Raw genomic sequence first — 18,819 nt, 5'->3', positions numbered from 1 at the left:
ACCTAACTTGATGTGGACCTGTCCCTAATTGGACTCGACAAAATTTGACTTGATTTGATGTGGACCTAGCCCAATTCAATTGAGCGTGATCTCATTCTAATCTGACTTAACTAACTTGGGATAACTCAGCTACATCTTATCTAGACTAACTCAGCTCGACATGGAAATAATTAATAAATAGTAAACACATCACTTTGGTTTATGTTAGAGTTTTGGTAGTTTATATAATGGATTTTGGACAATAATCAATCATATAAAAAACTTACATCTCCTCTGATGAAAGCATTTAAAGATTTATAGGTCTTTCTTTATGAATATTGTATACCTCACTCATCTTTACTTCTCTTGACTCCACACTTGAATATTTCATTTTTCATAATTGGATTTGTAAGTTTTTTTTTCTCTTGTGTATTGCTTACCTGATTCATTTTCACTTAGTTGAAAATCCTAACTCCACACTTAAATTCCTCACTATCCTCTAAAGTAAATCTCCGTACATCATAAACTTTTATTCTACATTAAAAGTGTTTCATCCAATCATTTATTCGTATAACACTTTTATTCCATAAATAATACCACTTTTTGACAATAACATATTTCAACAATAGGAAACAAGAAAAATACAATGACAACATTATAATAAAACATTTTTATTCCTACTCTAATTATTAGACTATGTATATAAAATCTTTCAATATGAATAAAAGTTTTTTCTTTTTATCTTGTCTGTTCTTCTACTTTTCTTGTAATTGTTATTGTGGTAAAAATCACAATGTTTCGGTCATGGAATCCAATACAAATATTTTGGATCAATATGAACTTCTATTAACATATTAGGATAATAAAGTCTTACTTTTTATACTATAATAATTTTGTTTATTAAACGGTTGGTCGAACTAACAAACCGGTGACTAAACCCATTAATCAGTTCAACCTAAGTAGACTTTATTGTAGCCTTCAGTCTATGAAATTTAATTTTAAGCATTTGTCTGCAGCTACGACTCACACTGCACACAGATATGGTAGGATGCTGACACGTAATTAAAAAAATTACTTGATTCATATTAATTTAGCATTATAATGCATTAAAAAAACTGACAAATCTTTTTTAACATCAATCGCTAATTAGCTAATGACAGGATTTGGACGTTTTACTTGAAAAAAGAATGTATTAATAATCGATGCTAATTATATTAGATAAACAGTGATAAGCAAGTAAATTACTATTATTATTGTGAGCATGGTGCTGTATATGTATATATATATATATAGATAGATACCACACTTATTCTCTCTCTCTAAGTCCCTTCTCTTTCTCTTGACCAGAACGGTGAATAATTTCCTTCACCGTCTCACATGGCACTATTCACTCCGTTGAAGTTATTGCCGGCGGTGCTGGCTCTGTTTCTGGCGTTGAGCCATAAACAGAGTCTCTGTTCGACGCTCGAGAGCGAAGGTAAATAATGGTGGTTACCGAAACGACGGCGCTGAGTGGTTGTTTTTTGTTGAGCGAGTTTTCGGTGATCGGAAGTGGAGATTGTGGTTAAGTTTACGAAACGGCGTGTCGTTTTGATGGCGCAGGTTTGGCGCTGCTGGCGTTGAAGGAGAGTGTGGTGACGGACCCGCAGGGGGCTTTATCAAGCTGGAGTGGCGAGAATGGTGACGTTATGAATCCATGCTCGTGGTTCGGTGTGGAGTGCTCTTCTCACGGTAATGTTGTGACCTTGTAAGTAACCTCTCTTCTCATCTCTTTTCTCACATTTGTAAAGTAAAAAAAATAAAAACAATTAAGGATTGTTAATTTTTGTAATAATTATTTTAAAATTTGTAATTTAAAATTGAATTAGTTAATGTAACAAATATGAACATGCAATGCCACCACTATGTGAAATAAAACGGATTCTGTTAAAAACTTTTCGAGTATTTCCAAAATGTAAACCCATTGACTGTTAGATAATTCTGGAAGATAGGATAGGTAATAGAATTCTTTTGCTCTTGATGCTATAATCAGATATTTCATTTGAAACAAAAAATTGAAACCAAAAATAGTAATTTCATTTCTATCTTTGGAAATGATAATTAACAAAATTGATGAGAGGAATGAGAGGAGGTGTCACTAATATCAAGTGTGACCTGAAACTTGCGTTTGGATTTATTAAAGATGAAATTGATTAGTTTTGGTGACTGGTGACGTTGTTTTTGCCACTGTTTTAAGCCACGTTTGAACGGAATTTTGGCTATATATAATGAACAGAGGGGTCCATTAGCCTTTGATTTTGATCTTAAAGTGGCCGGCAGAGAAACCTGGTCTTCTTCTAATAATGAAAATGGAAAATGATATAGAAGATCTTCTTAGCCCAATAACTGCAACTTCTGTACTTTATAAACCTCTTACAAATTGTTCTGCTACGAGAAATTCTAACCGTCTAACCCCTGTTGCAAGAAAAATGACATAATTAGTAAAAAAATCATATATAAACGGATTGAGGAATATAAAAGCAATTAAAGAGGAGAAAGAAAAGTTCAGAATGGGTAGTAAATATTATTTTATTTGTTGAAGTTTTGTAAGTACTTGATTTCTTCATGTGACGAAGAAGTAAATAATTATATTTTAGGTAATTTTAAAAAATCATGTAAAACAATAAAGTATTAAAAAATCATGTGCAAAATTAAATATTCATTTCTTTGATTTTCAGGATTAAGTAATTCATTCTTTGAACTTTCAATTATGTATTATGTTATTATATGAGAGTTGTGTAGAATAATTTGTATAGATAATGCTTACTTCATACAAGTTATCATGTTTAATTTGCTTTTGGTCATCCTTCATAAAAGTTATCATTCAAACCTAAAAATACCTAAAGAATGGTACATTTATCATTTACTTTTTGTTTTTCTTTTATAATGAAACTAAGAGTTAAGAGTAGAATCAATTATTTAAAAATTAAATTTATTTAATAAATATAAAACGCTAAACATCATATCAGTATTTTTTATATTTTAAAGAATATATGATAACATGCATATTTATGTAAGAGACAATTTTAAATATATTTAAGTACTCAATATTACCATAACAATTATTAATTTTACCAAGGACTTTGATACATTAATTATATTTCCTTTAGTAAAAAATGCTATTGATTATGGTATAAAAATATATTAAATTGAATTAAAATATATTAATTCTTAATAATTATTAACAAAGGTTGATAAATATTTGAATATTAAGTCATTTTATTGAAGAAACAGTTATTTATAATTTTTTAAATAGTAATAAAATTATAAAAGAAAAAAAAATAGGAATAATGATAAAGGACACTATGATATGTGAATCAATTTTTTGTCTAAAATAGTTATTACATTTGTGTATAATAAATAAAAATGTCAGGGGGCACCCAGTAAGCCCTTGGTTGTTCCGTCTCTGGATCTAACTTGTAAAAATTTACTTTGATTTTAATTTTTAATATTCTAAATGTCATTAACTTTAATTCGTAATTTTATATTTTTTATAATAGATTAGATCTTCATTTTGTAAAATGTTATAAGATGATATGGATGTCAGTTCTCAAGGTGAGTAAATATTTACAAACATAAACATTTGGGTTAATTACTTTTTTTTTTTTTTAATACAGGATCTAAAATGAAAACTATGGCTTGCTATCTTTCAAAATACTTTGTGATGTCTGAACCGAATAATTTTCCTCTGTTTTATTAAGTATAACTGTTTTCTTGGATTTGGTATTTTACTACAAGGCAGTATTTACTTCAAAATAAAGTATAATGCGTTAGTGTTAGCAAGACAACCTATAAACACTAGATCAATTTTTTTTATTTTTATATTTACCTCTTCTATTTTTCCGATTAACTGAGTGATATTTTTCTTCTTATACAGAAGAATTAGGAGAAGAGAGACATAGGTCAAGGAAGTTTTACAAGTATATTTGTAAAAGAACAAAGAAAAAGTTGCATGATTTTCTAAGGATAAAAAACTCTTTAGCACTCTAATTAAAATTAGTCTTACTGTAGTTCAAAAAAGATGATTTAGGTCCATGTATTTTTCATAATCGCAGAATTTCGTATTTCTTTATGAACATGCATGAAATTATCTCTAAAAAAAAAAAAAAAACTACAGAACAAAATCACCATTTTAAAAGTATAGGGGCGAGGTCAATGTTAACCAAAAATAAAGAAATTTAAATCACATTTTCTACCAGTTAGTGCGCAATAAAACATACAATTAATTCTGGTGATGAATATTCAACTTGCAGGAATTTGAAAGACCTTTGTCTTGAAGGAACACTAGCACCAGAAGTTGGAATGCTGGCTCATATAAAATCAATGTAAGATGGTGCTCATGCCAATGCTTGTTTTACAAATAAGTATTCCTTGACCAACTTTGTACACTTTGTATTCTCCGCAGCATTTTGCGCAACAATTCTTTCTTTGGAGAAATTCCTGAGGAGATCCTATACTTGCAGGAGTTGGAAGTCCTTGACTTGGGACATAACAACTTCAGTGGATCACTTCCATTTGATCATGGCAACATGCCATCCCTAACCACTCTGTAAGTTAATCCTTTCATGTCAAATATTTTCGTTCTGTCTTGTTCTTTGGTTCACTAATACCGCCAAATTTATACTACAGTCTATTGGACAACAATTACCATCTGACCAACTTAACTCCAGAGCTGTATAAGCTCAAGATGAATTCTGAATTTCATGCTAATGAAGAACTAACCAGTGCCACCCCTACTGGAGAAGCATATGTTGGCAGATGTAGTTTATGGTGAGCATATACTGATAGATTTCACAAAACAAATTTCTGAGTTATCAATTTTAGAATTTGGATTCGATGAACATCTTCCTCAGTAAATGGTTGAATGACGTAACTTTTTTACCCTAACGTAGCTCTACCATGAAAATAATCATCAGTCTAATAATATTGCTAAAAGCGTGCTTATTCATTGTAAAGTTAATCTACAGTTCAAGTTAGAAATGATTTACTTGTAACAATTTGTCTAAGGCACATTGGCCAACATGGGGATAGAGCAGACAGGAGGCAACTTCTCAAAGGAGCAAATGCTGCTAGTACACCCAAAATCCAAAGGCATTTTAACCATGGGATACTTAAACAATTAGCATCGCATTTCCCTTTTTCATTTCCACCAAATTTTCAGCCTTTCTCATCACCACCGTCACTTTCGCCGTCAGAAAGTCCCTCATATTCGCCATCACCTTCTCCCTCAGATAGTTTTTTCACTCCTTCGCCTGTAGTGTTACCAACTCCAGACGTATCACCACCAGCAAACACTCCTCTCTCTGTGACTACACCACCAGTTAATTGGGTTCCAGCACCTAGCCCTTCTCCATTTTCTACCCAAAGGAACACAAACAATTCCAATCAAATACATCACTCGACGATAATCTGGTCTGCAGTTGGGGGTTTCTCTTTATTGATTTTGATGTCAGCCACTATTTTTGCTTGCTTCCGAAGTAGGAAGGTTGTGACGGTTAAACCTTGGTCCACAGGATTGAGTGGCCAGCTGCAGAAAGCCTTTGTAAAAGGTAATTTTTATGTTTGCAATAGGTCATTCTGGATCTTATGCACTGCATTGTAAAGTCAAAGAATGAAGTTAGTTTTCTAGAACTATATCTTTAGATCGGATTGAGTTAACTCATTTATTGTGCGTGATTAAGGTGTGCCAAGTCTCAAACGAGGAGAAATTGAAGCAGCTTGTGAATATTTCAGCAACATTATCGGTTCGCTTCCTGATGGAACTGTGTATAAGGGGACTCTCTCCAGTGGAGTCGAGATAGCTGTAGCATCCTCTGCAGTGAACACAGCTCAAAAATGGTCAAAAAGCATGGAAGCTCAATTCCGAAATAAGGTATGCTCTCAACAACTGTAGCAAATTCATCACATTTATCATCCAGGTCCTACTTCTTATTTTTGCATGATTGCAGATAGCAACATTATCTAGAGTGAATCACAAGAATTTTGTGAATCTAATTGGGTACTGTGAAGAGAATAAGCCGTTCTCAAGAATGATGGTGTTTGAGTACGCTCCAAATGGAACACTCTTTGAGCATATACACAGTAAGTGATATTCTGTTCATATTTTACTTTTCAGGTTCATAACAACCTCACTTCTGCAACCAAACTGTGAGTAAAAGGCTTGTCTTTTGTGGCAAAAAGTTATTCATTAGATCCCTGACATCTTGAAATTTTTTTGCGAAAGATGCACTTAAAGTTGTTCTGAGTGTTGACTTTATTCTTGCATATGCTGCAGTTAGAGAAGCAGAAGAACTAAATTGGACTATGAGAATGAGGATAGCTATGGGAATAGCCTACTGCCTAGAGTATATGCATGACCTAAAACCCTCCATTTCCCATAGAAACCTGCAATCTTCATTTATATACCTTACTGAAGATTATGCTGCTAAAATATCAGATCTTAGCTTATGGAACGACGTGTGTGCTGCAAACAATGGGTCTGCAACCACACAACTCTTGGAAACATCATCAGCAGATGCCAAGGACAATGTTTACAGCTTCGGAATAATATTGTTTGAGTTGATTACGGGGAAAATCCCCATTGCAGGGAACAACGAACTTCTTGCAGATTGGGCAGCAGAATATTTAAGGTGGGGGAAATCCTTGAGAGATGTTGTTGATCCAAGACTGAACTCTTTGCAGGAAGAAGAGCTTGAAGAATGGTCTGAAGTAATGAGAAACTGTGTACAACCAGATCGAGAGAAAAGGCCAACTATGAAAGAAGTTACATCTAGACTCAAGGAAATAACAGCTATGGGGCCTGATGGAGCAAATCCAAAGGCATCACCACTTTGGTGGGCAGAAATGGCAATTACGTCCACTGATTCAAGTTGAGACATTGATATTATTACCCGAATAAAAGTGTAATGATAATTTGTACAGTTACTCTAAATTTGGAATTCGTGCACTTTTGAAGTATTTATGTTTATACTAATGTTTTTTAAACTATTAGTTTGAAGACAGCAGAAAAAGATGTAAAGAACAAATAACATTTGCCTCATTGTAGAGGAACTGATTTTTGTTAATGTTTGGATTGACAGAGAGTGCTTCCTTAATAATACCCCATTGAATATTACTTGGGGAAACTGCTGTTGGGACAGGGAAAGGACTGTTGCGTTTGTCAATACGAGAAGGAAACACATTCACTTTTTCACTGTGAATATATTAGCTTATGTAACTAATGTTTCCTTGTTTTTAAAATGCTAGCATGGAAATGCTCGTGATGAGTTGGAAGCAAATTACCATTTCCTCTGGCAAGAAACATAAAAATAAAAGCTTCATCAAGAGCAATACATATACACTTTAGGAAACAAAGTGTGAATCTCTATAATCATAACCCTGTCACTGTACAAATGTGTGAATAGTGAGACAATTATGTGCACAAGGATCACAAGAATCTATATTAGACAACGGGTTACTGCTCTGAACATCTTCAGATGTACACCTGAGTCATCCTCCTATTTGATCATGTGAAACACATGACTCCATATTTTCCTTGAATCATCCAGGCATTGCTTCTTAGGAGTTTGGGCATTATTTCAACAGTTTGATTATGTATGTCCCCTCTCCTTGTCTCTAACAAAGTTGGGATGCCCCAGCAATTTTCTAACCAAGATCTTCACATTGTAGACGTTTGATGTGCTTGTCGTTTATGATTAAAAGCTTAATTTTCGCGCCCTCTGATACAGGTCAAGCGTGTCTGTATGGTTAGGGTCTAAGCATAGAGCTGCTTGACAATCTTGAAGAGCTGAAGATAGATCTCCTACTGCCTCATAAAATGCTGCTCGGAGATGAAGCATTTGCAAGTCAGGTTTGAAATTTATGGCCTTGGTGAGCTCATCTACAGCTTCAGATTCTTTTTGCTCATCCATCATCACTGGTCATGTCACATTCCATGTGAGTGAAATTAAGTTTAACAATTGTGTCTCTGATCAAGCTTACTTATCAAAAATAAATCAAGGTTTTAACCATGAAGCATCATAAAAATATGCACGGGATGTATACTTTTCTGTTAACTGATACTCAATCTCTCATAAAAATTTGCAAATGGTCTCAATCTATATTTAACCACAATAGCAATAGTGTCAAGTGGGTGATCATGGCAACTTCAAAGATTGAGGACCACCCAAACAAGTAAAAATGCTTAAATAACTGCCATCCAGAATACCAATCCAGTCAACTCATTAATGACAATATAGATGGACAACTTAGTAACTAAAGTACAAATTGAACAAGTAACACAGGAAATAGTCACACATTTAAATACATCCAGAACATAGTCACGAATCTAGAGGCTTCAGGGCGTGGCCATGCCAAGAAATCCAACATGTAAGGAATGTCTTGTTAGTTACATATGAAATAGGTTTATGAAATTATGAAGACCGAGTAACATCAAGTTCCAAAATAAAAATAGTTCATCGTGTTTAACAAAGTTTTCCACAATAAATGAAAGCATGTTTGATGAAAACAACTAAATCTAGATTAGTATGTCAAGACTCATGACAAACATATTACTAAATAAACATTTGTCTCCAATTAAAAAGCACATGACAGATGGTAAAGAATGAAAGATAAGTTAAATACCTGCTGCCCTGTATCTATACGGATATGTCCTTAATGGATCCAGTTGTGTTGCAACATTCAGATCAACCCTTGCCATCTCACGGTCGCAGTATTCTGATCGTTTCTCATATGCTGAGGCATTGCTCTCTGCCTTCTCAATTAGCTTGGTCATCTCATCATATGCAGCTTTTCTTTGGTTTTTCTGATGATAAACACGTGCTAAACCTTGATGAGCTCGTGTATGCCTAATTGCAAGGGCGTTCTCATAGCATGCTTTTGCAAGATCAAGCTTACCACAATCTACATAAATACTCCCTAAGTTATTGAGTGCCTACAAAATATTGCAGAAGACAATCAAATGACTGGAGGAGAACAGTGACTTAATCAATAATAGGGATAGAGAATGAGGTCACTAACTTGTCCTTTCCGAAGACCATCTGAAGGACATTTAAGTGCTTCTTCCAGAAGTTCGATAACGTAAGAAGCAGATTCATGATCCAGACTTGTATCTGCTAACACGTATGCTTTTAGAAAATAGGCTTCAAATGATCTCTGAATTGTAATTGATCTATCAGCCCTAGCCAGCGCTTCATCCCTATAGCCAGTATCATATAATATCCATCCTTCATAAATTAACCTTTCTTGCATTGAACTAGAATGGTTTCTCGCCATCCTCAAACTGCGCATTGCAGCCTTTTGACAGTTTAACCTATGAAATTCATACATGTGAGAAACTCTCTTGTTATAGCATTTTATTTACTGGTCTTGAAACAGACCAGAAAGCATTAACACACTCAAAATAAATCAAATCCTTAGATACCAAAAGAGCACCATGTAATGTTATGAACTCTAGAAGTAAATGCCATAAATATACTTCCTATAGCTATGATTTACTGACGTGTTTACCTCAAAAGGAGTAGAGACTGACGAAACTCTAGCAGACTCTTTCCAGGATCATTCTCCAGCATCTGATGTATAATAGCCAAAGAACCAACATCATCTACAGAAGACCATTGTTCATATAACTGAATCCAGCATTCAGCCTGACTCTTTTGCTGCACCACATGGCTAAGGAGATGAACCAAGTATTTTCCTGTGATCTTTTCATTTGAAGTTATATAATTTGGTTCCAAAGTTAACAATGCCCTGATATCTCTTATGGCACTGTCATAATCCTTAAGTGCAATAAACATCCTAGCCCGGAATTCTAAGCAATCAGGAGAGAGCTTAAATCCAATTATTTTATCAAGTTCTAAAATTCCAGCCCTTATCTGCTTCTCCTCAGCCTTTAGCAGGGCTCTATATTTATACGGAAATGAAAGAGAGGGGTCCAATTCGGTTGCAACATCCAAATCAATCCCTTTTTCCTTTCCCATATTGTAAAGAGCACGTTCCTGATACATCCACCCAGTAGGCTTGTGCTCAAACATGACAGAACTAATTAACTTATAAGCTGAATATGGTTGACCCTGCTTGTACTTGGTTCTGGCCACACCAGCCACAGAATACAAATGACCTGCTTCAGCTGCTGCCTCAAAACTATGCTGAGCATCTTTATACTCTTTCCTTTCAAGCAGCACACACCCCAATTGGTGGAAGGCAAGGGCTTTCTGCCACCTTTCAGTAGCACATTCCCCCAGCCTTTCTAGTAACATAACTGTAGTTTTTGACACCTTGCTTTCCTCCATAGCCACCTGGCTCAAGAAATAGTACAGTAAGAAAGAATCATACCCCACTGTGCCCAACCTTTTCCTTCCCTCAGAACTACAAAAGATATTCATCACATCAGAATTACACAAAAAATTTGGTAGCTCCCTGAGCAACACTTGTAAGCAGGAAGCCACAAGAAGAGGTGCTCTCTCTTCCAACCCATAATCAATAAATATCAATGCATCGTCAACACTTTCAACAATTGAAGCCAAATGAACATCACAAGCAGCTTTCATCTCCTCACAACAGAACCTATTGGCAAAGGAAAGCAGCTCCAAAATAGTCATGGGACAGAAAAAGTCTAACCTCTTAGCCCTGCTATACAACTCCACAGCCCTCATACCCTTAGAGCATATCCCATTTTGGCTGAAAACAATCTTCCTCATCTTGGACTCAGCAAAGCCACCATAAAGCATAGCCTTAAAAGTGTCAGATAGAGCTGCAATTCTCCACCTAACACAATCAATTTCCTCACTCCCAATGCAAAAAGAAATATCATTTTCCTCATCCGGCAAACCCAAACGCACACTTTCTTCCGTGCTAGTTTCCTGTTTCGTCCATTGCGGACACTGGCACCTATCATTGATTGAACAAGGACTAAACCCATGTACCAAATTCCCCTTCGGACACTCAATAACACAACCACCACACTCCATTGAAGACAAACCCTCAAGCTCATCCTCCCTCCTCTCAAACCTCAACCATGCCGAAAGCACAACCTTGGAAAGCACATCCCCAGCGTTTTGCCGTGCTGTTCTGATACATCTCCTAAGAAGCTTCTGGTCTCCGAGGCTGCGCAACAAAGTGAACTGCTCCACAGAAAGTGATGCTTTCTCAGATTGAAGGCAGCACTCTTGCCTGTGGTAAAGTTCTGCCAAGGCCTCCACGAGGTTGATGGGTTTAAGATAAGGTTCTATGGAAGGCTCAAGAGAGTCAGCATATGGGAGCTGAAGAGGAACAACAACATGGTTTGCAACTGCTGAGGTTTTCGTGGTGTTGGATTTGGACTTTGACACCAGTGATCTGATTGTTATGGCTCCCCCTGTGGCCTTGTTTCTCCTGCTAGTGCCTTCTGAATTGAGGGCATGAACTTGGGTGCTCTTGAAGCGTTCAACGAGCTTCAGGCCACGCATTTTTCTTCCGTTTTTCTTTTTCTCAGTGAACACAGTCGTTGCCTTGAAGCCCCTGTTGGGATAAAAAGCTGAACTTTGGCGTGCCCATAAGCTAGGCTACTAGGGGCGTGATTTGAGTAAAAGATGTTCCTTCTACCTGCTTTCAAAACCAAAACCCATCAGAGAGAGAGAGAGAGAGAGAGAGAGAGAGAGATGGGGGGGGGGGGGGGGGGGGGGGGGGGGGGAAGAGCTTGCAGCACCCAACCCAACAACAAAATAGCTTACAGCTGAAAAAGAATGCTTTTTTGCTTTGGTACGAGTGTTTTACTTTTACATAGTTGTTTTGCATTGGTGGGAGAAAAAGTGGTCTAAACAGAACTCAGCATCTTAAAAAGGTGTTAATTTGAGGCTTTCTATCACGAGTGAGTCATAGTTCTGAAATTGTTGCATGATGATAGGATATATTGAGCATTTTTTATTGTTTTAATTAATTTCTAAATAATACATATTTGTGTTGTGTTATTGTTGGAAATTGTCAAATATTCTATCTATGACATAAAGTATAAGAATACTGAAATTCTTAAGATAATTAATTATTAGATTTTATTAATTAAAATGTCTATATAAATACTAGTAATCAATTTCAATTTTTAAAACATCTAATATGTTACTATTTGTATTTAAATGTTAAATTAATGAAAAAACAAAATGTAATCAATAAAATTCATCATCATTATAAAAGTCCATCTACTATTTATTCGAAAATTAATGTTTAAATAAGAAAATAAATCTCATTGTGAATATACTAAAGTTTTTGGCTATAAAATAATTTAAAGTGGGTTTAATTTCGATTTTAGATTTTAAAGTAAGGAGATTGTAGTTTTCGAATGTGTGAATGAATTGACATGGGATATATATATATATATATATATATATATATATATATATATATATATATATATATATGTATGTATGTATAACATTTATGTTGAGTCTCATTTTTAGTAATTTAGCTATGTTAAATATTTAGAGAAAGTTTTGCTGTCTGTAATAGTCTTATTTAATTGAATAAGGCTACGTCCACGTGTGATATATAAAAAAGTTATAATTAAATAATTTTAATGTTTCAAATGTTAATTTATTATTTATTTATTTTTTTGTATTTTTTCATATTTACAGTAAAGTTCTTTAATTTGTTTACATCTAGCATTTAATAAAGTTAATTAACTCAAGTAACCAACTTCAATGAAAACGACTTGAAGATGAGAAGAAATCAAGATCAATGAATTTAGTTATTCTTTTTGTTATTCTCTGTAAGCTATAAATTAAAAGTGGGGGCATGTTTTTTAATAAGAATATGCCTAATGCATAATTATTTATATTAATTTGGAAAATTCTACGGTATCATATCAATTTATGTACTCCTCACACAAAATCTACAATAGTACAATTAATCCATTTATTAATAATTAAAAATACTTTTCCATCGATATTTCTCATTTGTGCGATAAAAATCAAATAATTATTGTGTATATATAATGTCAGCTCAAGTGTTCTAATAGCAATTGGTTAAAAAATATTTAACTTCAAGAAACTTTTATAAATAATGACATTATAAATGGTGTAAGACTTAATACATAATACTTAAGATGTACAATGAAAATATAATACTTAGGAAATAACTTCTAGATTTTAGACTATTAAAAAACAGAACACTTGAGTTAACGATAATGGAAAAAATATTTTATAAAGTTGGAAGTGAAGAATCAATTTGAGAAAAAAATAAATACGTAAAAAGTCACGAGGCTCGTGAGAATGAAAATGAAAAGCGTTGCAAATCGATATATATGCAATACAAATTATAAAATTGAATTAAACTTATATGTATCATAATAAAAAGAGTTATTAATATAAAATATATTAATAAAAAGAGTTATTTAATATAAAATAAAATTATATCACTTTTGCGTATTTTTAATCTTTATTGCTTAATTTAAATACCTTCCTTTTTCATTTATTTTCTTTTTATTTTACATTGTTTCTTTTTTCTTTATTTTTCATCTTCTAATCCAAAAGTACTTAGACAGTACAGACAATAAAGTAATCTTGTCTTTTAGCTTATAAACTACTCCAATTGTGTGTTCACGGAAACCATGTAACCTAATAACCATGTTAATTTTTCTATTTAGGTCATATTGGTAAAGTAGGGTTCTTCAAAATTAAGCTTATAAAAAAATAATTGAAAACTTACATAAAAATCAATTTTTTTATTATACTTCTTTTGGATTTGAAACTGAAAATTATGAATCCGTCAAATCATATAATATTATGAATTTAAATTTAGTTAACAACTAATAAACTGTCTATAATTTAACTCCGTTTTTTATAATATATTTATATTATTTAAATCTTATATAAATTTCTATTATAATTTTTAACTAGAAAATTATGTAATTTATTTGTATTTGAAAATATTAATATAATATTAATTTAATTCAAATTTTATATTGAATTAAAACTAAATCAAGTGTAACCGGAGATATCCTGACTCACATTTCATTTGTTTTTTTATCTATGAGTAGATTATGTTATTAACATAATTGAAAATGTTTGCTTGTACATTTTTATATCCATAATTATTTTTATATGTTTGCTTTAAGGTAAATTATGGATGTGTTACTTTTAGATATTGTTAAACACATTGATAATTTGATCTGATCCTTTTTTTTTATTGATTAAGGCGCAAATTTTGGCTTTGGTTTGGGTGGATTTGGAAGAGAAGCAAAGGTGGTTAAACTATTCCAATTATTTTTGTGGTTAAGTGGTCTTTTCGCTACCAAACAGGTCATAACATTTTCGAATATAGATGTAATTCACAAATTAAAAAATAAGCTTTGAAATTCCCGCTTTCTGTTTTTCAATTATTATTTTCAACTTCTTCATCCAACCAAAGCAAGCCATTGTGAATCAAGTCAACTTTGGCTGTGGACCCACCACCATTCTAATTAATGAATTTGTGAATATTGGTTAAGTGTCTATATCATAAATCACCTTTTATTTTTTTTCTGTTATTTTTGGCTTCAGGTAAATGGAGTTGCTATGTTTTTTTTTTTTTTTCATTTTGTTCGGGTGATACTACTAATGGAGAAGTAAATAAAGTATTCATTATATAGATGCATAATTAGAAATCAAACATTATCAATTTACAAATTAATTTATATAATATTAATATTGTTGGATTGATTATGCTATTATTCGATTGTGATTCAGATTATTTGATTTCTGTTACACGATAATTGATGTTACTTGCAAAGGTTCTCCTTCAGTAGTTGTTTCACTAAAAATCTCACTTTTGGATTGTAACTCAACCCACCTTGTCTCCATAACAGAAAAATTGTGCACCCTGCAACAAATATTGGTATATGATATTAAAATATGAGGTTAACATATATCTTATGCTCTGTTCGTTTGAGGTTATTTATTGTTTCAAAGGAAATGGTAAGATTAAATAGGAGGTGACTATTATGTTTGTTTACATTGATTCAAGAGTGAGTGAAAGCGAGTATTTGCGGGATGCACCACTTTTATAATCTTGACTAATGGGAGTAGATTTGAGAGCATAATTTGACCAAAGACCATCTCATGCTTTATTCACGTGCATGTAGCAATGTAGCATGGTATGTTGTTCAATATTCATTGGTGAGACTGTGTGAGATTCCAGTATAAAGAAGAAGCAACATGCCCGACATAGAGTGACCACACATGTTACATTTGAACTTTGTTTAAGTGGAGAATAGCCATTAAATTTAAATTTAATAAGTTAGAAAGTTGGTATATGTGGCAGGTGTGGTGTATAAGTTGGAAAAGGAGGAGAAGCCAGTCTTGGTTTTTGGCTTTGGTGGAGAGAGTCGTCTTGTGTTGGTGCCATTTTAGGTCAGTAATTTTCAATACCTTTTGATTGTGTGAAATTTATGTGTGTGTGGGTGTGTGCGTGGTTGATATAATGAATTGTGAAGTGCACTGAGAAGACCCTGGTGATGAATAATGGAGTATCATTCATGCATGAAGTGGTCGTTCATAAGGTTTGAAATAGAGGAGAAAATAAACAAAGTACTGAATCTGATCTAGTCGTGTGTGGAACCAATCCACTTAACAAAGGATCTGATCCATGTAATGTTGGAAACGATCTAGTATCGCGTTAAGAGAAGGGATTTGATCCCATATATGGCTGGAACGGATATGGGCATGAAATGAAGAGGATTCTATCACATTCTCTACAAATTCGATTCTGTCTTTATACGTAGATCCACCAATCCCCTAGTGCAATAGAAAGAAAAAAGAAAAAAATGTCTTTTAGAATTGCTTCGTAACATTTATTATTAGGTTAAAATATTCCATTGGTCCATGTTTTTATTCAAAAATCTCAATTAGGTTCTAAGATTTTTTTTAGTCTCAATTAGGTCCATATTTTTGAAAATGCGTAACAATTAGGTCCATTATGTTAGTATGGTGGTAAGAGTGTTAAGGATGTGTCACGTGTCAGCTCCTCATTTTTTTGAATTTTTTATATAAATTATTCGTGCCACGTGTCACGTCAATATTGTGTCACGTGTCAAATCAGTAAGGTGACACGTGTCAAATCAGTAAGGTGACACGTGTCAAGTCATTGTCTGAATCTCAATTTGGTTCATATATTTGTTATTTTGATTATATTTCAGTCCATTTTTTTAAAATTTTCAATTTCATCTTCTCCAAATTGAGACTAAATTTAACTTTTATATAAATTTTATAATGATATTTTTATTAAACATTTTAATATTAAGTTCATTTAATTTTTATTTTACATTAAACTTTACTTATATTTTGTTTTAAATTTTAAAATATTTATTTTAACTTGTTACAAAATTATTTTAAATAATTTATATACAAATGTTAGAGTTGGTTTAAAAATAATAATTTTATAAATTTAAATATAAAATTTTAAAATAATTTTGTAAAAAGTTTAAATAAATATATTTAAAATTTTAAAATAAATGGACTGAAATGTAATCAAAATAACAAATATATGACCAAATTGAGATTCAGACAATAATTTGACACGTGTCACCTTAACTGACTTGACACGTGGTACAATATTAATGTGACACGTGACATGAATAATTAAAAAAAATTAAAAAATCAAAAATAAAAAAAAATAGGAACTGACACGTGGCACATCCTTAACACCGTTACCACCATACTAACGGGACTTAATTGTTACGCATTTTAAAAAATATGGACCTAATTGAGACTAAAAAAAATCTTAAAACCTAATTGAGATTTTTGAACAAAAACGTGGACCAATAGAGTATTTTAACCTTATTATTACAATGCACTATGAAAAATATATATTATTTTATTAATTTTATTAATTTTCTTTTTCAATTTTAGTGGTTAAAAAAATTAACAAAATAAATGTAACTTATATAACTATCAATTTATACTACATATTATATAAAGGGAAAAATGGTCATCTATGTATTATTTCTATTAAAATATTTTTTTAATCTATCACATTAATCAAATCAATCACAAATTTTACTTTTGACTATTACCTTTAAATCTCTTGAAAAAGAAATACACAATTCACTCTCAAATCTACTCAAATTCATTTATTCTCCCTCTCTCGAACCAATTCATTCAAGTGAACATACTTTTTACAAAAGATTTTAGTAATGATATATATATATATATATATATATATATATATATATATATATATATATATATATATATATATATATATATATATATATATATATATATATTCATCTACAAGCGGTAAAAATACACATGTATGCACGTATAAGAAAGAATATATTGTATTTAACATATTTAGTAGTGATTTTGTGAGTTATTTTTATGATTTTTTTTTCATTTTTATTTAGTATAAGATAACAAATAAATTTATCTTATAAGTATTTTTCAAACTATTTTCAGTTTTGAAAGTCAAGTTGTTCAGATATGAGTGTGGATATAAATAATATTCAATTTTTTTAAATAGATATGGTGAAAAGGATATATGTATACATCTTCTCATTTTCAAATTAGTTATCGTTTTAAATCTTTAAAATACATTTAGTTTATTTACTAACCTAAAAATCTTATTCTTATATTCACTATTTTTATTGGTTTTCTCTTCCATTTTACTTCAAGAACTTCTTTTAGTATATAATTCTTCATTCTTTTTAGATTATAAGTTATTTGATATCCATCAAATTTATTTGTTCTTTCTCTTTACAACATCAAATGCACACTTTTTTTTTTGTCATTTGTGCAATTTTTTTCAGATGAGGTATTGCATTTTGAAAAAATGTAAACCTAAATTTTATTAAATTAAACCATTTAATAAGACTTTATGCTTCTTTTAAACACTTTTAATTTTTGTTATAAGAGAATTTTTAACCATGAATTTTAAGTGTTAAATAATATAAACTCTTAGTTAACGAAATATCCTAAAAAATCATCTTTTCTTCTCTCTTTACATCTTAAATTTGTTTCATTTGAATAATTTTTATTTTTTTATACAATTTTTCATTTTTTCTTAACGTATGACTCATTTGTATTCATCAAATTTGATGGGTTGGAGGATAAGGATAAAAAAAGCAAAGCATTGTATATAGCTTTAAAATAATTTCAAGAAGAATGTTTATAAAAATAGTTTGTTTTATTGGTGCAATTAAAAGAATTTTGATTTACTTGAAAAAATGTAACAAAAGTAACCAAATTATATATTTTTAAAAAAATGAGACTAAGAGGACAAAATATTTTTAAACAAAATCAGGCACCGAAAAAATAATTAAACCAAAATTCTAAATATAATGTAGTACATCAAAAGAAAGTAATACAAAAAGCGTCAACATTGGTTCTTAAATTACATTAAAATTCTTTAAATTTAATCTATTTAATTTAACTTCAATCTATCAATTAATTGAATTGATAAACTCTGACTTTTGTTAAAAAATATTAAGACTATTCTACCACTTTTAAACCTGTCCCTTTATATATATAAAAGAATCAACACGTGAATATGCCTGGATATGCATGTCCATCATCACTAAATAAAGTGATAAAAACAAAAAAAATGTGGACATTGATGAAGCTAATTATTAGATCTAGCAATTCCTTTTTATAAATAATTTAATTGTTTTGAAGGATGGTGAAGCATGTAGAATTGGGTGAATAATTAGACGTAGACAGAAAAGAATAATTTGTTGGCATGAAGAATGCAATGAATGGTGAATATATACTAAAGCCATGTGACACCACTCAACGTTGTTTCTTCTCTCTCTTCTGCTGTCCCACTGTCCAAATCACTCAAACTAGCTTTTGGAAAGCG

General features: G+C 31.7%; 2 protein-coding genes across 3 annotated transcripts; one reads left to right on the top strand and one right to left on the bottom strand.

Moving 5' to 3' along the window:
• Positions 1–1,305: 1,305 nt before the first annotated feature.
• Positions 1,306–7,005, top strand: LOC114193504 (probable inactive receptor-like protein kinase At3g56050). The gene is made up of 9 exons (XM_028083331.1): positions 1,306–1,456; positions 1,582–1,726; positions 4,272–4,343; positions 4,424–4,567; positions 4,648–4,788; positions 5,026–5,567; positions 5,700–5,890; positions 5,967–6,099; positions 6,293–7,005. Exons 1-9 carry the CDS (start codon positions 1,357–1,359, stop codon positions 6,889–6,891), a joined length of 2,067 nt encoding a protein of 688 aa, XP_027939132.1. The 5' UTR covers positions 1,306–1,356; the 3' UTR covers positions 6,892–7,005.
• Positions 7,006–7,320: 315 nt separating this feature from the next.
• Positions 7,321–11,667, bottom strand: LOC114193503 (ethylene-overproduction protein 1-like). Of its 2 annotated transcripts, none has more exons than XM_028083330.1 (4): positions 9,526–11,662; positions 9,037–9,328; positions 8,641–8,950; positions 7,321–7,933 (listed from the first exon to the last, which is right to left on the bottom strand). In XM_028083330.1, exons 1-4 carry the CDS (start codon positions 11,460–11,462, stop codon positions 7,713–7,715), a joined length of 2,760 nt encoding a protein of 919 aa, XP_027939131.1. In that variant the 5' UTR covers positions 11,463–11,662; the 3' UTR covers positions 7,321–7,712. The 2 variants fall into 2 exon arrangements, 1 of the variants encoding a protein (XP_027939131.1); XR_003606273.1 differs by having other exon boundaries at positions 7,650–7,933; positions 8,641–8,919; positions 9,526–11,667.
• Positions 11,668–18,819: the final 7,152 nt, after the last annotated feature.

This window comes from Vigna unguiculata, chromosome 8 (genome assembly GCF_004118075.2).
Source record: "Vigna unguiculata cultivar IT97K-499-35 chromosome 8, ASM411807v1, whole genome shotgun sequence".
Classification (NCBI taxonomy): domain Eukaryota; kingdom Viridiplantae; phylum Streptophyta; class Magnoliopsida; order Fabales; family Fabaceae; genus Vigna; species Vigna unguiculata.
The sequence above is the reverse complement of the archived record's forward strand: the minus strand, read 5'-3'. Positions and strand labels throughout refer to the sequence as shown.